This window comes from Falco biarmicus, chromosome 3, assembly GCF_023638135.1.
Source record: "Falco biarmicus isolate bFalBia1 chromosome 3, bFalBia1.pri, whole genome shotgun sequence".
NCBI lineage: Eukaryota > Metazoa > Chordata > Aves > Falconiformes > Falconidae > Falco > Falco biarmicus.
In genome coordinates, this window is record NC_079290.1 from 113,117,244 (window position 1) to 113,144,328 (window position 27,085).

The 27,085-nt window shown below is 44.7% G+C and overlaps 2 protein-coding genes and 1 long non-coding RNA gene across 4 annotated transcripts in view; 1 reads left to right on the forward strand and 2 right to left on the reverse strand.

The window, feature by feature from the left end:
- TMEM201 (transmembrane protein 201) overlaps positions 1-3,096 on the reverse strand; it is a 29,240-nt gene extending 26,144 nt beyond the window's left edge. The window contains exon 1 of one of the 2 annotated variants that reach the window (XM_056330559.1): positions 2,720-3,096. In XM_056330559.1, the coding sequence (XP_056186534.1) occupies positions 2,720-2,820 (101 nt within the window). In that variant the 5' untranslated portion in view covers positions 2,821-3,096. The remainder of the gene's footprint in view (positions 1-2,719) is intronic. The other variant, XM_056330560.1, reaches the window with a different exon arrangement.
- A 163-nt stretch (positions 3,097-3,259) lies between these two features.
- On the forward strand, positions 3,260-15,274 carry LOC130145585 (uncharacterized). The gene is made up of 2 exons (XR_008820613.1): positions 3,260-3,687; positions 13,871-15,274. It is a non-coding gene; the product is annotated as an uncharacterized LOC130145585 (long non-coding RNA).
- On the reverse strand, positions 7,632-26,305 carry SLC25A33 (solute carrier family 25 member 33). Its single transcript, XM_056330561.1, has 7 exons — positions 26,150-26,305; positions 17,840-18,019; positions 13,351-13,428; positions 11,712-11,812; positions 10,512-10,578; positions 8,881-9,164; positions 7,632-8,209 (listed from the first exon to the last, which is right to left on the reverse strand). The coding sequence occupies exons 1-7, from the start codon at positions 26,197-26,199 to the stop codon at positions 8,007-8,009; spliced, it is 963 nt and encodes a 320-aa protein (XP_056186536.1). The 5' UTR covers positions 26,200-26,305; the 3' UTR covers positions 7,632-8,006.
- Positions 26,306-27,085: the final 780 nt, after the last annotated feature.

The following is a 27,085-nucleotide window of genomic DNA, read 5'->3' on the forward strand; positions in this document are numbered from 1 at the left end:
GAAGGTGAAGATGTTTGGTTTTTCACATTCTTAAGAGAGGCCACAGGTGGACGTGCAGTTAGGTTACCCTCATCCTCTGCCAAGGATTAAAAGAAAAACAAACAAACAAACAGTTCTCCATTGAAAGAATTTGAAGCAACACTCCACTCTGGCAAGTGGATTACAAAGCCATTATACAAACGTCTGTGCCAGCAAATCTGAAGGAAGAAACACGAGGAAGGGGAGCTCTTTTGCACAGATCAGTTTTGATCAGAACACCATCTGATGGCAGTTGGATATAACCAAGCTGCCAATGCTCCAAGCTACAGACCAAGCCCATGGCACAGTACGGCCAGGATGACCCAGTCAAGAGGAGCACATCAAACCTGATACAGACCTCAGCTTACGGTTAGGAAGCTCCTGGGCAGCAGCGCACCGAGCTGCCGTAATTCCCAGTTGTGCCCGTGTCCATCACCTGTCAGTGAAGGGGTCTGCCAGTGCAGACCCAACACTAACCCCACTTTCCAATGTGAGAAAAACACATCACAGCTATCTAGATTCCAGCAGGCAAACTGTATCATAGATGCATTTGCTCAGAATTAGCAGCTGTAGACAGCGTTGAAGATTTAGCCACAAGACCAGATTTCTAGTACAGCATCATAGGCTGTAATGCAGCCGATCCTTTCCCAAGAGTCAGACTTGGTGCCCTCCTAACAGCGACAGATGCTCAGCAGACCTGGGTAGGGACGTGGACCCAGGCATAACCACCTCCTGTGCTGTCCCCCTCAAAGGCTGTCTTCTATGAAACTGCAGCTTTTGCAACTTCTAATAGAGAATACCAGCCATCAGGACAGGACCCTCTAGAAAAGGTGCCTCGTTTTGCCATGTCTGTATCCAAGACTGGCTTCTCAACTAAATGAACTAGCTGCACAGCAGCTCCCGAGTTCCCACCAACCTCTTCCAGAGCGAGCGATGGCTTATCTTGACTTCACTTGTAGATGGAGCAACCTCTGCCATCACTGACCCAGAGAATCCCCAAGGAAGGAGACCCTCATGGGGTGCTCTATGTTGGTACTGACATGTCAGTAGCTAACCATCAGGAGAAGGCGGAAATGTGGCTACAGCTGCTGGTTTAAACTCAGCCACCCAACTTCCAACAGCACGTAACAAAGAAGTAGCCAAGCCGTGATCTTGAAAAAAGACAACAAAACATGTCAAGAGGTTTTGTATCTGGCCCAAACTCACAAGGTTTAAGGAGTTCCTCTGCATATTCAGGCATCAGATCTTTTTTCTCCCTGATACAAAAAGCACAGGCTTAGATGCTGGCACAGTTACAGCAGTGCAACCCCACATATTGACAGTGATTCCAGAACTACTTTCTGCTAAGTTGTTCTGATCTATTTTATTTCCCTTTCTACAGGGGGTGGTAAAAGCATCATGTTAGATGCATAAGTGCACTCACGCTGAAAATGGAGCGAAGCAGAGCTGTATCATAACGTTAACACCAAAGATAAAAGCAGCAGCATGTCTGTGGATCGCTCCGTTATAAAGCCGTCCTCCTTGATGACTTTGGAAGATACATTTAACTAAGGCAAAGTAACACATCAGGTAATATCAGAACAGTACTGGAAAACACAAATACATAGCCTCAAAGAATTACCGAGGTCACCTCCTGGAAATATTTACAGCTCACCAGCAGTTTTCAAGGGCTTGGGAAGAAACGATTTCCATTCTAGAGACCTTCTGATGAACTCAATGCGAACCAAATCCAATCTCTTCCCCTCACAAGACATGTTAGCCTCAACTGGGTCAAAGAACTGCTGCCTGCTTCACTGGGGATTGCTTTAGGCCACCAGTATTCCTTAGCTGCCCTAAAAATGCCAAGTCTTACACATGGGCTAATATGCCGCTGATCATTTATCTGGTTATATAAAGAGCAAATGCTTTAGAGCAAACCGGAAGTACTTCGCCTCGGATGCAGAAACATGCTTCCATTTCTGAGTGCCAACTTGAAGCAAACCTAAACACGTGGAGCCCTTGGGAGCACCTTTTTCTCCGACAGCAGCACTCGATAGCTGAGCGGCCTGCTCAAGTCTGTTCTGGTCTTATTCCGTATACTCCTACGTACATCCCAAGCTATGCAAAATCAAAATCAGTCCAACTGAGCTTTACTCCTTTTATGAAATCTGTGTCCTAATTTCTCTCCTGGTACTCCTCGAATTTTGTTTTCCATCGGTCTGTTCTAAAGGTCAGGAATGCCGCCTGCAGCTAAGGAGCGGAAAGACCGACAGATTTCGGTCGGCCGCCGGTAACGGCCTGCACTAACGGCGCGGGTGCCGCCCCGGCCCGCACCCCGCATCGCCCCGGCCCGCACCCCTCCCCGCCCGGGGCCCGCGGCGGCGAAGCCCGCCCTGCGCCGCCTCGAAGGCGCCGGGAGCCGAGGGGTGCAGCCCCGGCGCCCCGCGGCTCCAGCTCCAGCGCACGGCCCCGGCCCCGCGGGTCGCTGCCGCCCACAAAGGCCCGGACAGGCCCCGGGGACGCGGCGAAGCGCGGCCGGCCGCCCACCCGCCGGCTCCGGCCGCCGCTGCCAGCTCGGGGAGCTCCCCAGCGCCCGCGCCCCGCCGAGGGGAACGAGCCGGCCGCGCCAAGACCAACAGATTTCGGTCGCCCGCCGGTAACGGCCTGCGCTAACGGCGCGGGCGCCGCCCCGGCCCGCAGCACCCGCCCGCCCGGCCCCTACCTCCGCGCCAGGCGGTAGAGCAGCAGCCCGGCGGCGGCGGCGCAGACGGCGGCGCCCAGCCCGGCGGGGCAGCGGCCCAGCAACGCCGCGGCTCCCTCCATGCCGGCCCCGCGCGGGCCCGCCGCCGGCGGGGGCACCTCGGCGGCGGCGCTTTGTACGCGGCGCGGCCGCCCCCCGCCGTCGCCCCGCCCCTCGGGCCCGGCGGGGGCGCGCGCGTGAGTCACGGCGCGGCGCGAAAGGCCGGAGTCGTGCGGCGGCGCCGTGAGTCAGCGCCGCAAAGGCCGAGATCGTGGCCGCGGGGGCGGCCCGCCGGGCTGCTGCCCTTCCGGGGGCGGGGGGCTGCCCGTCGTGCCTGGCCCGGCGCCGACGGGACCCCGCTCCCCGCTGCTGCTTGCTCCCCGTGCTTTTTTTTTTTTTTTTTTTTTTCCTTTTTTCTTTCTCTCCCCCCCCCCTTTTCCCCCCCATTGCTTTTCACTGCCCCCCCCTTTTTTTTTTCTTTCCTTTTTTCCCCTTGGTCCCCCGTCCCCCCCCCCCAGCTTTTATTTTTCCTCGGGTTTCTCCCCCGCATTTATTCCCCCCACCCCGTGCTTTTGTATTTCCTTTTTCTTCCCTTGCTTTTCACCCACACTTTTTTTTTTTTCCTCCCCCTTTTTCCCCCTCCTGCTTCTTTCCTTGCCTTTTCCTCCCTCTCTGCCCCCCCTCCTTCCCCAAATGCAGATGCAGGACACTATTACGAAAGCAGCTGCAGCCCCAGCAGAGCAGGAGTGCAGGAAGCCCCAGCGAAGGGTGGCTGCAGCAGCCCAGATGTGCGCTAGCCCAGATGTGTGCTGCCCCAGGCCCAAGCCAGGGCTCTCGAGGCTTTTAAAAACTACATCTCCACCGAGGAGGATTTCCCCTCAAGGCCCGCATGCACAAACGAAACTGGAAACAATGGGATCTGCAACAAGGCAGGGAACTGGCAATTAAATGTGAGTATCTTTGAGGAAAAGGGGTGGTTGTTTGCAGAATTATGAAATGAAACGGGCAGAGGAAGAAGAGACAGTTCCAAGAAAATAGTTTTTTTCAGGATGTACTTTCCTACCAAACCACCTGGTTGCCTAGGGAAAACAGAAGATCCCTCCAGCTACATTACTGTACGCACCTCACCCCCGATTTTAACACACCTTTTGCGGTCCCTGATCAACTTGACCTGGTAAACCACGTGCTGCAAGTAACATCTCACTTCAGCCGAGGGACAGCCTGGCAGGGGGAGTGGGAATGAAAGTACAGGCCTGGGCAGGCAGTTGGACCTGCAAGCCAGAAGCTGAAGACTGCTGGTCTAGACTTTCCCCCTCCCTGGACAGACTGATAAACAATGAAATTTTGCAGAAAGCCCTCAGGTCTCTGACAGGAGTAGCTCCCCAGGTCGGGCTTGTTCAGAAGCTCTCCCTCAGAAAGCAAAGCAACACCCATTTATGCTCTGCCCTTCTCAGCGCACACGGCGGGGAGGCGGGTGGGATTCACTGTTCTTGCAGAACTGGAAGTGGTTGGTGGTCTGACAGTCATGCCCTAATTTTACATGAAGAGGTAAGAACCTCTCCAAAATATGAGACTGACCCTGTCACAAACTGCCTGGTTTCCTGGTTAAAACAAAAAAATCCAAACCTCTCACCACAATAGACAGAAGTGCTTAAAATTCAGAACCAAGTTGTGTCTACACCATGCTTTTAAAAAGCCACAAATGTAAAAGCTCTTCATAGACAAGGATTTGTACTGGAAGTAAGCTGTGCTTTAAAGCTTGTCTTAAATGTTCCATTTCTACCACTACAGATTTAACCATGGAACTTAATTCTGGGCTAACAGTGACTATTTCCACATGATAAATGCAAGGGGCCCATAGTTTTTCCATTGCTCTTCCACCGTTTAGCTTATTTAGGGATTGTTTTTTAAGACCAAATGATAAGGCAAGGAGGATGAACAACCCAGTCATTAGGCACATCAAGCCTTTCTGCAAGTCCTCTAGGACTACCGTACTGGAGAGATTGCCTATTTTTGTTCACAGAAGTCCCTCCCTATCAACTGTACCTGTAGTATTGGCCCAACCACTGATGCATTGTTTACCAAGTCTCCTCCTTGGTAATGAGGAGCCAATGAGGAGCTTATGCAAAACAACTGTAAGTCATGATGAGGGGCACAAGCATCTATCACAACCATCAGCGGGGTATCACCATCCCCAGAAAGATATCAAGGCAACCATGGATACCTAAAGGGAGGCAGTCTTATAGTGTAAGGACTGGAGATGTCTTCAAATGCCTAAGAAATGCTTCCAAAGCTAAATTAACCAACATGAGTAGCTCATACTATTGTAGTAACAGTGCATTTGTAATTTCTATTTAACTGTTAATTTATGAACAGGAAGAGACTTGGTCCTGGTAAAGTTAATGAAAACTTTGCGGTCACTTCGGATATGAGCATAGTTTCATCACCTTACTGATAATTGAGCTACAAAGGGTCTACTAATGAAATCTAAACAAGGAGGGGAATTGCCCAGGAAATTCTAACTGGTAAGATCACTTACCTTCCACAAAACTGACTTACTGGGGAAGCTGAAGAGGTGGGACGAACAGTGAAAACTGCTTTCAGTTTTTCTTTCACAACCAGAGAAAGGGTAGTTATTTTTAAATTCAGGTATCTCTTAAGATAAAACTACTCCAAATTCTTCCCTCTGGTAATAGGCTTATTCCATACTCTGTGACATCAACGGGAATGTTCACAGAACATCACCTAACTCTTTACAGGGTTAAGGAATCGTGGGTTCAGAAATTCTATTAGCTCCCAATATAGCTTATTAACCCTCATCAAATTAAGACATCCTGTCAGGGTTGGTAGCCAAGCTTAAAGAACAAAACCAAAGCTTTTTTTCATTTCAATTTCAGCTGAATACCTGATTTTCCATCAGATTTAGATGGAGCAAAAATTTGTTCACTTTCTCTTGTTTTCTCTCATACCAAGTCCCAAACTCCCCTCATTTTCAAAAGACACCAGCAGTCTACACATTTGACTAATATTTTAAAAGTGAGCTACTGTACTGTTAAGTACAGAGAAATATTACTTTAGGAAAGAAAATCTCAGAAAATGTTTCAAAGTAGCAGCACAAGTGTCCTAGTTCTCAAAAATAGAAACAGCACAGTATGAGTTTTGACTCCTATAAAGAGACTAAAGCTTTTGCTGCTCGTCGTCTCCATAAAAAAAGCCAAGCCAATTTTTAGTTACTCAACTGTTTCCTCTTTTAGCTTAGGGGTAATGTGATCCATTTTTTTCAGTAAGACATAATAGAAATCAGTTATTTTTGCAGTTTTGCCTCATACTGAGGTATACACACATTCTACCGTTTTTGCACTATGCTCCTCCATCACACTGATGTCAAATATGACCTCAAGTACCCAGTCATCAGCTAGGTTCTAATAAGAACAAACGTGAAGGTTTGAATCCAGTTATGAACCCATTCTGTTTCTATAACAAAATACTATCCTGACAACTTCATTTTATAAAAAGACAGCCCCACTCACTACTAGGCTGTCTTAATGCTTTGCATGATCCTTCCAAGTCCAGACACCACCTCTGCTGTATATGGTCCTTGAAGTCAAAGACATCTGTAAACACTTGTTTATGCTCAAGAACTCAACACCTGCTCAAATCATGAGAAGCTCATTGTTCAGTTCAACAGCAGGGAAGGTTGAAGCTGGGCTCAAATGCTGTAATGTTTGTCTCAGCTGCCAAAACAAATGACACTCATGAATAGGAGAGCATAGTATAGCCAAAGCAAAACACAAATCTACCCATTTGAGTTCCAAAATATTTTATCCTGCACTATCAGTAATTATGCATATACAATACTTTTAATTTCAAGGTACTGCTGCAATACAAGTGGTAAAGAGACTACTAGAATTAAAAGCACATTCTGGTATTTATGAAAGGACTAATCTCAAGAATGCAGGATATTTGATTTATAACTGAAATGTAATAACTATGTTATGACTACTGTTGAAAAATACCCTTTTGATATCATGTCTTTTAAAGGAGAAGGCAGATACTGTATCTATGTGAAACATGAGAACTGTTCAACAGGCTGCTGGAGGTGGTGAATCCTTATTTCCTTCAGTTACAAATCAAGTAACAACATAAAGAAACTATTTACATAGGCTTTTTAGTATTTTTTTGGTGTGAACTCCAATGACACATCCATGAGATAATAGTACCTCATTCCTATCAGAAGCACTGCTCTACAAGGACATCAAATTAAGAGGGTTATAATCCCGAGTAAGTATCATATTGTAAAGCAGAATCCAGAACTGCATTTCTAGCCTATGGTGTTTGGGACCCATCTTATCCTCTCTTCCACTCTCCAGACCCCTAACATTGACTTGTAAGGAAAACCTAACACAAAAAAGCCCCACAGTAGTAGAAGGCTGAGGTCAGGACACAAACAAATTACTGCATCTCATTGAATTTTTGCAGGGCAGCCAGGCCAATCACTGACTGTCCTTATGCTTCTCAATCCTTCACAGAAGCAAGGTCTAAATGCCAAGTCATGACAGATCTGTTTACACACACCAACATCAGCGTGTATCCCAAATACATAGGTGCACACAGTACTGTAATTAAATTTTTACTAAAAGCCTGCAACAATCATATTCGAGCAATATTGCCAGTGTTAAATGGCTTTTCTAAGAGGTTCAGGTGTGCATATTTCATGCATCAAAACAGAGATATATACTACAAGATTGTTCTGCTTGAACACTTTATAATGTTCACACAGCAATGAACGATGCACCTTGCATAAACCAGAAGAACTCTCAAACTTACTTGCATATTAGGCTATTACAGTGCTAAAAAGTGACATGACTCCAGTGGTAAGAAAATACTTTCACACTTCCAAACCAGTTCTTCTGTTTTAATACAGTTTTAATGAACATCAGTCCAAGAGATCAGTTGATAGTATGAGGTACATTCCTCTACCACATACGGCTGTGCTTAAGGAAAAGGACAAACATATACTTAAATTAAATAGTGTAATTTAATTTAGTAGCAGTTTAATTATCATTAAGTTAAAAAAAGTTATAATTAACTATTAACGTTAATGACTTGAGACCTTTCAGAAAGCATGAATCCAAAAGGAAATACCCAGCAGGTGGTCACAGACTTGCAGTTTTTCCACCAGCACTGCCACCTGCATTAGCCTCTTAAAGAACCATTTGTTCAACGAAGACATTGGTCTACGATCTGTAACAGGCGTGTCTTGGCTCTGCTACTTTGCATGGTCTTCTAACAGATACACAATTAACTCATAGGTGGACAACACAATGGCTGTGTTCGGTATCTGCCGGATGAGTTGGGCAAAGAGTCCTCTATAGAAGGCAAGATAGCCTTCTTCACGTGCAACCAGACGTGCTGTCTGAATGAAAGTCTTGTATTTGGTGCCTTCTTCTCGCAGCCGTGTCCTTATGACCTCTGCAGACAAGTAAAACAGAGCCCAAAATTAACAAGACTTAAACCTTCCCATTAAGAAACATGCCATTACCAGGACAGAGTATGCAAAACCCAGGGACATGAAAACCTTCCTGTACCAATTGCCTGCTGGTACCTTCAGCCATGGAACCCTGTACACATTGTCCTTCAGGCAAAAAGCAAAGTTAAAGATGAGTTCCTTTTCATGTGGAATAAAGGGATTATTTGCTCATTCAAGCTAGAGAACTAAATGCTTCACTAATGTTCACATAATCAATACTGCTCTTTCTATATAACCATGATAACATTCATGTCTATCCAAAAGAATAACACTGCTCAGCCCACAAGTGTTTCCCACCACTTGATGACAGAATCCCAAAGGCTGTGGGTACTCTGCTAGATGAGGCCACTAGTGAGAACAGAAGCACTAGCCATTCAATTTCTTTTGACATTTTTGAGCTGTTTTTAAACTAGGAAGTCCCAATCATCAACTACGGACTAACTAGGAACAGTGGGACCAGTACTGAAAATGCCAGCGCATATGCACAGGCCATGGTAACATGCATTTGGCCATTCAAACCAGAAAGAATTTTGCAGCCCTAAACCCCATCATTCGTCCTGGATTACAGGCAACAGCTGTTCTACTGTAGTCATAAATGGAAAAGTCAACGTACCATGTGGATAAGCAATACAAGAGGCACAGCCCTTGGAAACAGCAGCAGCAAACATCAGTCCAAAGAAGTTTGTTGAGTTCCTTTCGGTCCCGTTAGGAGAGGAAGAGGGCATCTGGACTTCCTTTAAGTGCTTTTTTAAACTTTCATAAATAGCAAAGCAGATAATGGTCTCAGAAATTCCAGCATAGGAGGCAGTCAGGCCCCTATAAAAGCCACGGATACCTTCTGTCTGGTAAACATATCTAGCACACTGCAAAGCATTCATTGGTTTTGAACCCCTGACTCTAAAAAACAAACAGAACAGAGCATATAATGAGCCCAGAAGAACTGATATTAAAAAACACCTCAAGGCCTTCTATAGTTTTAGTAACTACAGAAATGGTTCTCTGCTAAGTTTTACTACAAAGAAATCATCTAGGAAAACTGCATAGAGCAGGACTATCATGCCAAGAGAGCACTCTTAGCTTTGCTAATTCACTAATACATACTCATAATAATTCTTCCAGCTCAAGTTCTATCCAGTCTATCACAATAGACACCAACGCTTTAAAAGATAATAAGCATTGGAGAGACACTGCTTTGCATTAAACTAGTAATTCATTTAAAGCCATCTTCAGCAGGCCAAGAGACAGAGGTCTGCCTACATGAGATACGATTCTTCATTTTAAGAGGCAGTGCTCAGTTCAAAGGTGCTACCCTGTGAAGTGCTGAAATTAAGTCTTATGAATTATTTGTAAGCTGTGGTGCCTTAAAGGATCCTTCTCATCTGACCTAACATATCCTTACAGGAAGGAATTTCCATTCTAATGGAATTCTGCTAACAGAGGGACTGTTAGCAGAGTCCCTCATTGCTTTGATACCCACCAGTGACTGTGAATCACTCAAATAAAAGTTATTACTGTCAAATTCCCTCACTGTCTTCAGGAGGTATGGTTAACAGTAATACAATGCTGAAGGAAGCAAAAGAAAAATTAAACCACTGCAACAGATTCTCATTGCCTCTAGAATGTTTTATGAAATTAAACTAATGTGGCTTCATTACAATGTAAAAACATCACCCTTCTGTTTACAGCTACCTAGCTGTGTATCAGTACCTTTGTTTGTTGCAGTAACACACACATCTGTATGATCTAGGATCAATACAGGTGATGTTGCCAAATGGGACACAGACTGCAATCTCATGTTCAGCCTCCCATATGAGGTCTTCTGACCTTTCCATAGCTTCTGTTACTGCTGTATCAAAGCATTTCAGTCCTTGATGTATTTATCCTCAATATCAACCCGTGAAGTGCAGAAGATTCCGTAAGCAGGAATCTGAGAGAAAAACAATGCTGTGCCCAACTTAAGATTTACAGTGAAACCAGAGACTGAACCTAACTTAACACTCAAGGCTACTCCCACATCCTTCATAGTAACTGTGCATGAAACTTAAGTAGGACACAGAGAACCTTAACCTTCAGTCTAACCAGGCAGAAGCATGGTGGCCTGAAGGCGGAACTGAGAGTCAAGGAAGCAATTGGGCAAGATCTATCAAAGTACAAAGAACCATGAGGAAAACCATGAAAGTTCAGTTTTCTAGAGGCTCCCTTAGCCACTCAGTGGCATCCAGTCTCCCTCAATCAGTTACTTACTTTCGTTCCAGTTGCATTCTGGTTTTCACCATCCATATAGGATTCATCAAGGAATTCGTGATAAAGGCTGAAAAAGTAAAAAGAAAACCAAATGTTCAGCTGAATCCACACTGCTGTATTGCCATAGCAAACGTGAACTTTATACGCTATGCAATGAGACAGTTCTAGTTACCAGCTCTGCCTAGAGGTTTCAAAAGACACACAGGTACGTAGCTTATAATCTCTCTCTTGCCAGAGAACCATCTCATGCTAAATTTCAGGAAGTGTTGACCAATGACCTTGGAATTTCTTAAAGGATTCTTCCTTTTTGCACTTATGTTAATACGTGCTTCATGTTCCTGAAGACTGCTGTAGACAATACATTACTTACTGACTGGGTTTTACAACAGTAGGTAAAAGGAAACCTGCGGGGGATACACAGCTAGTTCTTCTGTTTTCCCCAAGGCTCTAGGTGGTGCCATTGAGCCACGTCATTAACAGAATCCACCCATAATTAAGAGATTAGTTTAGGAAAGATTATTTTTAATGATCACTCTGGTGACCGATGCTTGAACTAGTGGAGCTCTTCTACAGTATTCTTCCTACAAGAACAAACCATCTTCCCCATCCTGGTAGGAAGAGTACCACACCCTAAAACAATTTGGCCAAAACAGTATCAAAAGTTTGCTGGTGTCTACTAATATTTTTTTCTTACATTTGAAGATATTACCATAGCATTGTAGCTGGAAAAAAGTTCATCCCAAATTAGTAAAAAACAATCTTGAAATATTTCAGAGTGCTGAACAGGAAAACAGTTCCTCTGTAGACGAGGTAAGTTCAGAGCTAGCCAACTCTTGTTTTCTGGCATATACAACCTCAAACTAGACGTACATTTTCAGAATGCGCCACATACCGGCCTCTGTACTCGTTCATATAACACAACTATGCACATATGTCCACCAAGATGGGTGTGGTAGCTCAGGTCCCATACAGACAGACCGAAAGTCCCGTCCCTGCCTTATGATTCATTCCATTCATTTCCTAACTACTGGGAGGGACAGAAGTCTTGCAGGAACAAGAGCTTGGAATAAATACTTTAAAGAATTAAGGTGCATCTCAGAGCCACACAGACACTAACACATGTATTGCCTGCTGTTGGCAAGAAGCTAGACACTGGGACATTGCTGCAGACCATACGGAAAACTAATTACAAACACATACCTGCAGAACCTGCAGAACAGATGTGCACAATGTTGCTGTTCGGCACAAAAATGCCATTAAATCGCTCTTTGGCTTTGGAGTAGCATGCAAAATAGACAGCTCTGGGCAGGAGGTGGTAGGGTGGGTGGGCAGGGAAGAGAGAAGAAGAAGGTCAGTGTAATATACACCAAGTCAAGTTAGGCACATTACTGTTCTTACCCCCACCCCCCAAAGAACAAGACTTTCTCTCTAAAGAGGCCTTCATATTACTCCTTCCATCTACAAGAACACAGGGTTGTGTGGTTTTTCTCCTTACACTCCAGCACAACTATCTAACTTGACACCCACAAGACAGAAATATTTTACTTTCACACCAAATCTGAGTGGAAGGCAACGTATTCTTACGGACAAAGCAAGTTTGATTGGATACCTACGCCAGCTCTGCCATTAAACACAATCTGTAAACTTGGGAATGTCACTTTCCCACCTGGAGCCTATGTTTTCCAAAAATTCGTTCAGCACTGTAACTACATTAGCAGCACTTCATGCTTTAAACACTTAACCCTGGACTGCAACGAAAGTTTTACACATCTCAAACCTCTACGTAAAGCATAGGAATAGAGGAAGTTCCACTGCTCTGCAACAGTCAGTATGACAAGTAAGAAGCTGTCGGAACCAAGCATGTTCAGATCACAGCTCCTTAAATGAGCTGCTAGAAAAAGGTGGATAATGGTGGCTACAGTTTGAGAATTTCCCTAAGGTGCCTTATTCCAATCTTATGGAAGAATATGAAGAAAGGCAAAAGACAGCATGAGTGAGTTGCATGAAAAAGCAGTCAGTCTTGGATTCAGATCCCTCCTGCAAAGTTTACCTGTACAGAAACGGATTCTCTGCTTCCGGGGGAAACATCCTACCTACTAGGCAAGAGGCCAGAGAGGGAGTACACCACTCTTCCAGTTCCTTTTTAACTGGTTCAATTTCAGGCAGAGAACATCTGCCAATTTCCTATTGCTCACAAGTTTTAACATTTGCTAGGCAAAAAGATCTTCAGCCCTGCCAAGAACGGGACAGTCACAGGTACATGTAGAAACCATTCAGGTGCCTGTAGGACATTCAAACACAAACTTTGCAGCTACTTTTTTGTTGCTGTTAAAAAAAAAACACCAACCAAAAAAAAAAACCAGGGACGGACACAGCCCTTCGGGGTTATGAGGCAGCAATGCAAGACTTTCCCCTTCAGCTGCAGTTTTTATTTTGAGAATAATTTTAGGCAATTAGGGACAAGATAGGTACTCCTCTCCCCTGGCATCTAGCTCCTACTCAGTGTTTGACAAGCACTTTTATGTATTCACAGGAAAGTAGCAGATCATATTAGAAAAATGCAAATATTAATCCTACAGATTTTTCTTTCTCCTCTTTTCTCAAGCACTGTTCTTGCAATGACTTGGAATTTAAACGCCTTAATCTGTACCTTCCAGTGTCATAAAAGCATAAAGTGGATTTTTAGAAGTATTCTTGGTATGTATACTGTGCCGTATATACACACAAATCTCATTTTACATATGGGATAACTTCATGACCTATTCTTTTGAATCAAAGGCACTGCAACATTTGGGTTGGTACCTTAAATGTGTCTTTTAGCAACAGTTTAACTATTTACCTTGATGGTGCGACTCCAACCAAGTTTGGACCCAGCCCTCTGAAAAGTGACCTTGGTCCTTCTTTTTCCAGAATTGACCTTAAAATACAAAACAGAGGGGGAAAAAAGATAGCATTTGGGTCAAAAGTTATGCGTCTTGTTGTTGTCACAGTCAGTCAAAAGAACTGTACAAAAGCAACAAGTATCAATTGTGAAGCTGTTAGCTTTTAAGCTACATAAATACTTGAAAATTAGCAGAATTATGCACTATTGGATAAAAGCCATTATACCATAAAACTTCAGTGCACTACAGTCAAATGTGTGTCATATGGCACAAGCCTGTAATTTCCATTCTTTGAAAGCTATCAGGAATTTAATTACTTTCATGGAGAATCCAGGGATAGTTTACTCTGATGAACAAAGAAAATTTTTGGCATTCTCTGTATCTAAGCAATTCAGGAGTTAGCTTCTTGTACAGAGACACAAAAAAAAGATATTTTTTTCCCTTTCACAATTATCTAGTGATGTGTTTCTTCCCCAGAGCGAGAGGTGAATGTGACAACCATACTACAAGCTATGTCTTCCCAGGTGGTTCAAGGGTATCTGGTTTTGAGGGCATTCATAAGAGTTCACATCATCTTTCCCAAGTAAACTCCAACTACAGTGGCACTGCTGTGAACCACTGTCAGGACAGGACTTCGTGATCAAGTCTAAAGCAGGAAGATCATCACATGGCACCTTCCTGCAGTTCCACAATTGCTGCAGCCCAGGTTTCCAAAGCCATTTCCACTCATCTTCCTTCACACCTTAGAAGACACGCTGGGCTAAGATTTTGCTGAAGAAGATAAACTGTTTGGATAGCTTCCTCCACAGCTGCCAAGTTCTGTACGATACCTTGCTGAAGTGTCTCATTAAAAAAAAAGACGTCTTAGAAATTCCTTGCGCTACTACAGTGAACATATTCACGAGGACTGAAACAACAGCCAAACACTAGTAAACAGCCAAGTATTTACTAGTGGAAGCCAGGTACAGTCCAGTAATCACTGTGATTTCAGTGCACAATCTGCTAGACAGCAGATATCTTAACTCACCATGTGAAAACCACACAAGAAAATCCAGGTAATGCTGGGTTCCATGGGTAGTTCACATGCACCTGTGGAACTGCCAATTTTCCAGAATTTGCTTTCCAATCATTAGCACTGTTGAGTATGTTCCCCAGAGATTCCAGAACCAAGCTCATCAGACAGGAGCTTCTGAAACACTTTTTCTGCAGCAGAGTTGAACTTTCTGTGTAAACTCCATGGCTGAGTGTCTCCAAGGAGACAGATCCACCAACTACTTGTTCTTTGTCATTTAACAGTCACGACTGCAGATTCCAGCTGGGCTAACTCATCAGAATCTTAAATGGATTAGACAAAAACAGCGTGTCCTTCTGGAGTCCTTTCTATTCAGCAGCAGGCTTAACCTGCCCTCCTACGTACCTACTTTCTTTCTATTTACAGCAGTGAAGGGGCTTTCATACTCAACACCTTTAACTCTTACAGAGCAATTTTATATGTAGGGCTCTAACGGCTGCTTCTTTAGCCATACAATTTTGCTAAACCAGAAGGCCCAAGTCACATCCAGTTTAGCAGTATATGCATGACCAGGATTGAGAAAGGGATGGAAGAGTAAAAGCAAGAGAGCTAACTTCACTTCTTTCTTCATATATTTTTATTTTATCAGAAAGATAATAATCAATAGCATTATCTGTTCATAGATACTGCCTGCAAAGGAATGACAGCATAAATATATTGCTCTCACTTCTCAATCCTCTGAAGTAAGCAGGTCAGAAACTTGGTGATACATGCAGCTGAGCAATTCCTGAAGCAAAATGAAATCAAGATCACAATCACCAAATTGAATGAGCTTAATAAATATATTAAAAGATTGACCCAATTTTAAATGATTGCCTCTCTTCCTACCAAAAAAAAAGGCAACCCCAGAAAAAGATAGGTCAAGGGACTGAAGCCTTGTGCCTTGAAGTTTTCACTTCCTTTAGTTACAGCTGACTAAAGTCCAATGCTGCAAGGTGAAAAGACAGCAAGAGAAAGGAGATGAAAATTAAAGGCAACTGGCACTACCTTACATTTTCAGTCACGAATTGCTCTAGACTCACCTCTGAATAGACAAAGAAATGTTTTGGCAGGGGAAAGCAGCACTGTTTACAATACAGAAACTCAAGTCCCAGAATGACTCTAGCCAGATAGTTCTGCAGAGAATTTGAATTAGCAATCTACTGTTATATAACTGTGCAGCTTCTCCCCAGGCAATCTGCCAAGCATGTTGGCCTTACATAAAATTGTTCAACTCTCTTTGCTAGTCATTATTTTCTTTGGCATTTCTGATACCTGATCTAAACAGGACCTCTCTGCATCACCCTGGGGTGCCCAATGATCCAAATAAACTCAATCCATTTGCATGAGGTCTGAACCATAAGTTTATGGTGCTTTTGATATGAAACACAGTAGTAGAGATTTGTATTTCAGAGCTGCTGGCAAAACTACTCAGCACTTGTAAGCTAGACAATTCCACATTTCCTCTTCTTTATGAATACACATCTGAAAAGGGAACAGCTGGAGCATCAATTGCTGCAGCCTGAACCACACAGAAGGCTTTTAACAGAAATCGTAAGTAATGCAGGTGTAGATAAGATTGATGCATAATAATAATTGGCAAAGACAACATCTAACGGCAAGACTTCAGTGACAATCTATAAAAACGGTAACATAGAGGTATTATTTGTGACAAGTAATGATGACAGAGATTCATATAAAGAAATGAAGCATTAGGTTTTCAGAACACCAGCAAACTTGCCATCATCGGATAAACAGAGGAGACCTCATTAAGTCAGCTATAGCTGAGGAGAAGATACAACTTTCTAAGATTCCCATTAGACATTACATTTTAGTGAGTTTGCTTTTGCAAAAAGTGTCCTTCCCCCACTCCCATAAGTTTCAGTTATAGATCACCCACACAGGACTGCAGACAAGGTGAACTTCAAATATATGGGAACACAGAATTCCAGAGGTCATTGGATCAAACTCATACTCAAAGCAGGGCCAGCTTCAAGGACAGATCAGGGGCTTACATGCATCTCTAAGTGCAGAGAATCAGAAACCTTGTTACAACGCTGGTCTAAGGTGAAGGAAAGGCTACAGGCTCTCACTTTATATGATGCTAGGAAGAAAGCACACTTCAAAACAGGAATTAAAACTTCCCTCCAAACAGGTGTCATGGTTTAACCCCAACCAGCAATCAAGCACCATGCAGCTGCTCCCTCACTCCCCCTCACCCAGAAGGATAGGGAGGAGAATCATAATGACTCGAGGGTTAAGAACAATTTAATTGGTAAAGCAAAAAAGACACACACACAAGCAAAGCAAAACCAGGAATTCATTCATTACTTCCCATGGGCAGGCAGGTGTTCAGCCATCTCCAGGACAGCAGGGCTCCCTTACACATAACGGTTACTCGGGAAGACTAATGCCATAATGCTGGATGTGTCCATCCCCCCCCGGCTTCCTTCTTCCCCAGTTTATACACTCAGCATGATGTCGTATGGTATAGAAGACCTCTTTGGCTAGCCCAGGTCAGCTGTCCTAACTCTGTCCCCTCCCAGTTTCCCATGCCCCTCCAGCCCTCTCCCTGGCAGGGCCCAAGAAACTGAAAAGTCTTTGACTTAGTATAAACATTACCCAGCAACACCTAAAAACATCAGTGTCCTATCATTGTTGCTCTCACACCAAATCCAAAACACAGCACTGCACCAGCTACTAAGAAGAAAAATTAACTCTATCCCAGCTGAAATCAGGACAACAGGTAAATAGCATGGGCAGCAACAGCAACAAGTATCTCTAGTAGCTACTGAAAGCAAACCAGGAATGGCTCCAGGAAAAGGAAGAAGGCAGCATATATAGCTTATTCAGTACTACAATCATTTGCCAAGAACTGGCCCCAGCAAGGACTACCTGTTCCCATGCTTAAAGCAGACAGCAAACATGATTATTCGCAATAAGAGACAAAGACGACACTTGTCAGTGTTGAAAAAGCCCTTTCCTCCACAGTATTTTCTGTGATAGCTCCCCCAAGCTAAGGCATACTGGGAGTTTACAGTATGTCCTGTGTATTGATCCCTAGGAAGTCGTAGCTACCTAAAAGCCTAAATGTGAGGAAACCATTTAAGAGTAATGCCTCCAGACGCTTATTCAAATCAATTAACTTTGGAAAGTTTTTAAGTGGTAGAAACAAATTGCTGAGGAAGTTCAAAGGAATGCTCAGGAGTCCTGAACATGTATGCGTTTTAAAAAGAGTAATTTGTGTTTCTACTGCTTAAGGCAGAAACCCAATCAACATGAATCCTTCCAGTGCAAGCATGGAGCAGAAGTTGCGCTCCATGTTTGCACAGAGGAATTGAAGCTCAGATCACTGGTGTCAAGCAACACTGAATGACAGGAGGAGCAGTACTCACTTGAGAACACTAAAGAGCCCAGGTGATACAGACGTTGGCCTGACCACTCCTTCACCACTGATGGTCCCCAGCTGGACTTGTGGATAGTAGACAGTGCGGAAGGCTAGCTTTGAAGATTGGAGCCTAGTCTTTATTACCTCTAAGGGACACGTAAAGATGGCACCAACGGTTCCTCCGCATCTGTAAAATACAATTAAACAGAAGACAGGGTCAGGAGAACATCGCTGCACAGATGTGTCAAATCACAGCATGGCGTATATATAAAAGCTGAAGGCTTGCCTCCAGTTGCTCCGTATTGTAGACAAGTGATTAGGAAGCAGGGCAGTTTGGGCATTAGGCAAGGGAGACTGTTCCCAAGCCTTGAGGGATGGGAGAAAAGGTTGAGAAACTGTTATTATGATCATGTGCAGTGAAGAGATTGGTAAACACAAAGATTATACTCAGCACTGACAAAAAAATCCCTAACTGACCACCTGCTGGTCCCATGTTCTGCCAGGACCTGGAACTCTGCCTGTAAAAACTTCAGAGACATCCATGTTTCAGAGGTTGTTGTCCTAAAACACACATGCCCTTGGATGGCTTTTTCTTATGGGAAGCAGGAAGCCGACAGATGAGAACAAGCCACTGGGGATCAGGACAGTATAGACTGAAAACACAGCAATATAATTCTTCACCATTTCAGTACATACGATTGAAACAGCTGTCTACAGAAGCAGCAAATATCAAAACTGCATTAAGTTAGGCCCTTGTAAAAGCAACGGATATCAACTTTTTTTTGGAGGGGTGGGGGAAAGGAAACTATAACGATGAGAGGGAAGGTGGGAAAACAGAGTAACAAGACAGAAAGGCTACTAAAGAACAGAAATCCCATACACTGAAAATAGAAGGACAAAAAATATTATGCACACGTGTGCATATAGATACACTTATATATCTAAAAATATGTATATAAATAAGAAATAAATGATCCTATAATAGGCACATACTCATCTTAACGCAGTCAGACTGGGCCTCAGAAAAAGCATACCAGGCCAAGAACATAAGGTGTATGAGTACTGATTTTCATTTTAATCAGTGATCTGGAAAGTGACTGGTCAAATTATTTCTCTGCTGCCACTCCTCTTCGGCAACTGAATATCCCTTCTGTCAAGCTTTACAATTATACATAACACTGAGGTTGGCTAAAAGGTACTAAATCTAAATTTTATTAATCAAACATGTTGGGACTTAGGAAGACCTAAGTAAAGATTTTGGGGTGGGGCAGTGGTGGGCTTTCACTACAACTGAACCGATGGATCAGGAAACATTCCCGTTGTTTACACAAGCATCAAAGCACACAATTCCCTCAAAAACCTGTGTTTGTGATCTTCCTTAGAAAAAGCCATGAGTTGACAACTTAACTCTCTTTGATGTTAATGTAAAATTGTGATTTAAGTAGTCTTCCATGAAAGGGAGGTGACCTAAAAAAAAATCCTCTCCTTTGTCTTGTGCATAAATAAAGCATTGCTTGCTAGAATCACAAGAAGTTTGCATGCACTGATTCAGGAACATAGATACATAAAATGACATTAATAAAGGTACTAGTGCATATTTTCTAAAGCCCCCTCTGTACATGAACTATTTTACTAGGAGGATCTTTTTTTAAACACAAGGAAAAGGGCAATTAAAGAATGGCAGAAAAATCCAAGCTGTAGATACATACTATTTTATAAATGCTTTATCTGGTAGTTTATTTTGCTTGCTGAAACAGTATGCCTTACACCAAACAGTAACCATTCTTTGCCAAAACCCCGGAGCCTCTGCACTTGCATTAACGAATAGCCTGGCCGCCCTGATTGTACAACCACAACAATTAAGGTTCTTTGTAAGGTTCAAAAGGACACTCTAGACCACATGGCCAGGGAATATAACTTCATCACTACTGTTTTCACTTTCTGCAAGATCCCGTCCAAGCACACAACCCCAAACACTATGCTTTTCAGATGCAAACGCATCGAACTGAAGAAACTGTGTTCTCACTGGGACTGGCAATATGATTTAACAGCATGCTTCCATGAGTTTCTGCTCTAACTTCTTGATTTTTCCGCTTCTCTCCTGAAAGGGGAGAAAACCTGAACTAGGGACAATCCACACATTCAAAGTGACAGATGGTGTAAGAAAGAGCTTTACCTTCAACCCTTTTAAACCACTTATGCTTTGACTGTTGAATAAAGCCACCAAGTTGTTCGTGGAACTAGGTACATAGCAGCTGAAGTTGTGTCATTTGGCTCAAAAATGACAGTGTTCACAGAGACCTTATCAGGCCTCTGATTATTTTGTGTACTGAACCAGGGCTTGGACACAAGTCTTCTGTTGTGTCAATGCTACTCTGGAGGACATGGCTTCAGTTTATCCTGCTCACATTGCTCACACTTCTCTGAAATTAGATCTTGGGGGGAAAAGACTGGTCAAGAATGGCTTCTCCAGCAAACCCTTTCCTGTTCCCACTGCTCACTCTGAGCAGGCAGGAAGCATTTTGAGGATCTCTCTTGCAGACCCCCACTACTAGCTTTTCTGCTATGTATATCCAATAGATAGAAATAGGTACAATTAACACTTGGGTAATCAACATACTCAAGAGAAATTGTAAGTCTGTGGGAATTCAATGAAGAGAATTTGATTGCCTTAATTCCCAATTCATTTATCTAGCAATGCTCCACTACTGTGGATGCTGTCTTCAGCCCTCATTTATTTCACATTTGTGAACTCTAAAACAACTCTCACAGTAACAATTCATAAACTCAGAACACAAACTCCATTTGCTGTTTCTGAACCACCAGCTGCTCAGTCTAGCGTGACATCTCACCATATATTTTAGCCTTTCTGCATACTCCCTGCTGCATCAGCTGTCCTCTTGCCTTCCTAGCCCACCCCTTGCTTTTCACGCTTTAAGTTTGATAATTCAGTTAATTTATGCAGTCTTGAATATTTAAGTACTTCTGGTAATATGTATTTAATCCTCTGATAGTCCACACAATGAGTTAATATCTGCTTCATCAGTTTTAACAGCTCAGAGTTTATGTTGTCAGTGTGACATTTAACAAAAAAAGCATTACCTAACAGAGCAATTCTCAGAATGTCAACAGGGTGCATACATTATGTCCTAAATATAAATATGCAGCAGATAGTTCAAGTAAGGACTTCAATATGTTGGGCAGCTTTTTCAAAGGAGCTGATTTTCCTCCACCTGGGAATTCTATGCATCATACCCTGGCATTGCCATGTTCCCTGGAAAGGCGGCTGAAAAACAACACACTGTGCATAAAAGAAACACTTGGTATTCCTAGGGGGTTCCAAATGCCTACATCTGGGAAGAAAGGAGAAACAACCAGCTTTCCTCAGCTACATAAACAGCCATAAACCTTGAAAGATTCAGACCATGGATATGCAGACAGATAAATTTGATTTGGGAAAAATCTTATGCTGTATTCAAGGCAAAATCTCCAAGTCTTCATAACTGGTTTGAGTCAGGGTTGGTATTTTTTGATACATCAGTGCACAACTACAATTCTGGATGTTAAGCAGTGTTTACTGCACTAGCCTCTTGCAAAAATCCCAAAACAATGTCTAAATCTGTCCTTAATCAAAAAGATAGAAACCTCTCTAGAAACAAAACATTATAGTAGAGTATCTTCAACAGGTCAAACAGCAAGCACGTAAGGATAGGTTCCCAGCTATGCGCTGCTCTGCATGTATCACAAATAGAAAAATCTCTTCAATGTGAGACACCCAACCGTTACTCAGCACTAGCCTGTCACTTACTGCCAGAAAAATAGTATTTGTACTTCAGGCTTTGAACATTCTCTCTAGTGACATGATAGGCCAGGCACATATCACCATAACAGCAGAAAAATACAGTTTCTCTGCTTTGTAATATCCAAACAAGGAAGCTAAGGAAAACCTTGGTCTGAGAACATGAAAAAAACCTTTGCGTTTATGGAGATACATAACATACTATAAATTAACAGCTGAAGAAAAATTATTCACTTCCATAAAAACAAAATACTGTTTAAAAAACATGCCAAGGAAGCAAATCTCAAAATCCAGTTCCAATTTTCCTCTTGCTGCCAACCTTCTATCTTCACAAAATCCACCCTCAATATACCAATGACTTGCATTTGAAATAAACTCTCAGCACCCACTAGCACAATTAATATAGATGCCAAGAATCTTAATTAAGAGTAGGGCTTACTTTGTCCTAGATTTAATCACTGAGCAATATTCTTAATATAAATAATATCACAATGCTGAATGTTGAAGGAAATTCTGCAAACCAAACAAAAAATAATGTTTAGAGTACTACTGACTTTACCAAGATCACAAGCAAATATGATGATCTGCTTGGTTAGAGCAGTAACTTGGAACCCAGCCTGGCACGTTTTGCAGGTGCAGGACCTTGCACTTGCCCTTGTAGAACTTCATGGGGTTCGCTTGGGCCCACCTCTTAAGCCTGTCAAGCTCCCTCTGGATGGAATCCCTTCGCTCCAGCGCGTTGACTGCACCACACAGCTTGCCATCATTGGCAAACCCACCCAGGGTGCACTCAATCCCATCGTCCACGTCACCAACAGCACTGGTCCCAGTACGGACCTCTGGGGAACACCACTCATCACCATTCTCCATGAATGGACACATTATTTCCCAAGTGGTTTGTCAGCATTAGCACACTGATTCACAATTAACATCCGTGGCAGCAGTATACCAGTCCCTCTCCACACAAGTCATTTGGTTACTAATTTGGGGAGTAACTTTTCATTAGTTCTGTGACCTGTACTAGACACTCAGGCAAACCCAGGTCAAAGTCAACACTTTAAGCAAGGCTCTCAGCAACCCAGTACATCAGGCACATCTCGGCTACAACCAAGACATCCACCTATGCTCATGCAGACAGATGTCAACATGCCCTCAATTCAAAGCAGCCTGATGTCACCAACCTTCCCAAAGCATGCTTCCAACTCTTTTTACAGGTGGCTTAAGCAAGCTTTGGCATCTAATGTTGCTTTTCAGAGCCACAGGAGCAAGGGAGTTACGGACATGGGCTGCAATACCAAGACATAAAAAAAGTGACAAACATGGTTTTATTGAAACACACAGTCCCCCCCCAGTTTGAACTGAAGAACTAAAGAATACGTATCACACTGTATCTAAATGAAATCAAGATAAAAAGCCTGTTCTCAGTTTTTGCTCTTTGCCAGTTTTATGAAGGGCACTACAGCCTCTCAACACCACTTCTTAGGAGATCCTTGTAGTACAGTATTACTCCAGTTGGAAAGATAACATGCAGCCTAGCCCACAGTTTTTCCCAAACAAAAACAAGTAACAACTGCACAGACTTCAGCAGGGAAGCAGGAGCCCAGACTTGTAAGCATGCTTACATCTGTTGTGCAACTTGGGGATCGCTGCCTTTGGTGCTTCTGAAACCTTCCCTGCCCTCAGAGTCATCTTCCCATCAAAATGTCAAGACCTTTTGCTTTGCTGTTACTACTGCAAGTCTTAAAAGGAACTAAAAGAAACAAAAGGAAGCCAATGAAACTGTGTACCTACAGTAAGCTGGCTAACAGGAAGCAGTCTCTTCCCACAAGTGGAGAACACTTTCTAATATTCAAGCGCGTTTCATCACTCCTAGCCTCTCAAGTATTAAACACTTCTATTCTGGCCATTAATATTATCTGAGGCTGGCCTGCCTTTTTTGTGCACGCATAAAGATACCGTACTACATCATTAAGCTGACAGCGCCCTGTTCCCACCTCCACAGGGAGCTATCGTAACACCAGTAACGTCTCCATCAAAATCATTTCGAGTGAATGGGCCGTTCTTGCTTTATATGCAAAAAATACTTCACAACTGAACAAAGGTTAGCATCTTACACAACTTATAAAATATTCTGAACTTCCAACACTTTCTTCTGCTGCAGGGGCAATTTTATCCAACATGCAAAGGTAAAGGCATTTGAAGGACTGAGGAAGGATCTCAACAGAGACTATTACACAAGTACTAACACACTACCAATTCTTTCTAAAATTCCTTGGATGTTGTAATAGATGTAGCAAAATATTATCACAGCTGAGCTCCTTTAACCAGATTTTGTTGAGCAGGCATCCTTTACTACTAAAAACTGAAATGCATAAGGCAGACGTGGCACAGAGCCTCATATCTAATATTATTTGGATTTCTAGCTCTCTCCCATCAGCTGGCTGGTGCAGCACCCCTCCACACACATCATGCATTTCCTACATGTAGAGAAAGGTGTTTTAATAGCTTGGGCAACAGTTTGATACCAATGTTCAATTTCTTGTTCTACCCAGCAAGCTCAAAGAAGTCTGTACTTCTCACTTGAAAAGCAGAGAGAATAGCATTAGTAGATACATACACACAGAGGATATGGGAGTTCAGGGCCTTGAACAGGGAACTGCTCTGAAATAAACTGTTTGGCTGGTGGGTGGTGGGCAGGCATGTCGTGGGCCAAACACTTCAGCATTGGCTGGCGCGTGAGAAGATTGAATTTGCTGTCTCATTTTCCTTTCTCTAACATCACGAGACAAATGATGGCACACTGTTCTGCGTCTCTTTAAATAACAAAAGATATGCAGAACAAGAATCAGGTCCAGCAGTGAACCCTGAAAGGCCTGTATAACCTAAAAGACCATGTCCGTCCTCTGGGCTGTATTTTCATCGCTGCTATAGAAATAGATAAATCTTATTATACCAGAGTGGCCAGGGGGATAGTCTGCTGTGTTCCCATTCTTCTCCCTCCTGGTGACTTCCTAGGCCTGCTGCAGAAAATGTTTGTTTACTAGGATCCTTGGAGAAGGCGGAGGGTACGTGAAATGAGTAAGGAAAACACTTCCACCAATACTAGGTTAACACACAGAGGAGTTTCAAATCCCTATTTATTTATAGCCTGATGAGTAATATGAGGGCATCTAGAGTTCTGGATGGGCATCGTTATTATCCAAACAAGTTGCATGCGTACATTCAGATCCAGTTTCTGTCACAGGCTCCAGGTACTCTAATGCGAGTGGGGGAGGCCAGGGGAAGAAAGGACTTAAACCAGCACTTAGCGTTCAAGTCAGCAAAAGGGCGGTGTCTCTGAAAAGCTTACCTTTGTTGGGTTTAATACTATATTAAATGAACCTACAGCTCCAGCGACACATCAGGGGATACTGAAGTCTGTATAGCAACAGAAGAAACAATGGTCTACTATTAAACAGATTTAAACTAACAACAGAGTTCATGTTAGCCTTCTGTTGTCAGCTGACAAGCAAAACACAATATTCTACTACTTAGATAGTTTAAGCCATTAAAAAAACCACATTAAAATAAAATAAGATGTCTGGTCAGAACAGATGTGCATACAACAGCACTTACTACCTGCAGAACCTGTTTTTTAAAAACGTATTTTTAATTTACACCATAAAATGATCTCACTGGACAGCTATTAAAATCACTGTACTAAGTTATTTGACAAGGGGGTTTTTAAGAGTTTTTGCTTGATGGGTTGGGTTGTTACTTTAAGCTTTTAACATAACAAAAATAAGAAATTACAAGTCCTCTCACGAACTTAAAAGAAGTGGCCTGGTATGCCAGCTCACCTACCCAGAAGTACCAGGACCTTCCTTAACTCTCTTTCACACTCCTTTTCCCTTTCTGGAGTGCCTGTGTTTCAGCATAATTACACAGCTGAGGCAGCTGCACAGCCTCCGCCGTGCAGAGCCCACGAAAGCATTGTACAAACACCTTCCTTTGTAAGATCAAGCTACGGTCCATCAAGAAAGCATAAAGCCTGCCGCCCACACAGGGCTCCTCGGATACATCCCTCGGCTCCCGCTTGATTCAGCGGGAACTATGTACAAGGGCCGGGCTCGACCGAAGTGTTTCAGTTAGCAGAGCTGGACACCGCAGCTACCTAACATTTTCAAAATATATTTAGCTACGTGCCACGGCAGCCCGATGCTGACCTCAAGACGCACCGTGACCCTGCTCGGCGCTAAGGGCGCGTCCCCCGGCTCTGGAGAGGCACCGCGGGCCCGGAGACCGAGGGGAAGCTGCGGCTGCAGCGCCGGGCCGCGAGGGGAGCGGCGGGAAACAGGCGGGCGGCGCCCGGTGCCCACGGGCCGCTTCCCCGCCACCGGCCCCGCCACAGCCGCCGCCGGCACGGCACGGCACGGCGGGGCCCTCACGCAGGCGGCGGCCGAGCGCCCCGCGAGGAACCGCCGCCGCGGGGCCTTCCCCGGCAGGCAACAGCCCCTCCGCCGCTCCCGCCGCACTCACCCCCCGGCGAAGAGGTGCAGCAGCGTATTCTCCTGCGGGGCGCCCGCCATGGTGCCTCCGGCTCCGGCCCCGGCCCCGCCAGCGTTAGCTGGAGGCGGAGGCCAGGCCGCGGCGCGCGTGTGACGTTAGCGGACGGCGCGTGACATCACTAGCCAGGCGGGCGGGGCCGTGAGGGGCGGGGCCGGCGGGCCGGTAGGGCGGGCCCGCGCGCCAGGTGGCGTCACCAGGCGCGGAGCTCGTCAGCGCGGGCGGCAGGTTGGTCGCGTGACCGGCGGCGGCAGGGAGGGGACAGCCCGTGCGGACGCGGGGGGGCGCTGGGGTCGGCCTCGCCCGGGCCCCGCTGCAGCCCGCAACGCCGGCCGGGCCGCGCCCCGCGGGTGCTGCGCGTCCCCGGGGAAGGGGCCTACGCGGCCGCCCGGGCAGCCCGCGCCCCGCCAGGACCCTCCCGCTGCGCTGCAGCCCCCCGGCGCCGCCGGCCGTGCCCGCCGCCCGCGTCCTGGCGCTGGGCCGCCTGAGCAGGCAGGCGTGGGGTGCGCGCTGGTGCCAGCTGCGTGGCGCTCCCGGAAGGGGCTCCGCGCTGCGTGTCCGTAGTGCGCGGGAGCCAGAGCTCAGGTCTGCTCCGGGTCCGGTGTTCGGTGGCGGGAAGGTGAACTGGCACATGGAGAGGCAAGCTCAGGCCGGACCCTCCAGCTGCGAGCCACAGGCCTGGGCTCCGCTGCTGCAGCTCCGGCAGCAGCACCTTGCCGCAGCCAAATCGGCCTTTCACAGGTTCTTGAATCCCGCACTGCGGGGGCGAGCAGGTTGGGCGGCTTATCCTGGGACCCTGCAAGGAGAGCAGGGGTGCGCCCGGCGTGGGCGCGCTGAAAATCCTGCAGTGCTGTAGCCAGTGCCTGGCATGTCTGAAGGGTGGCATCCAGTGAGCAGCATGGAAATGGG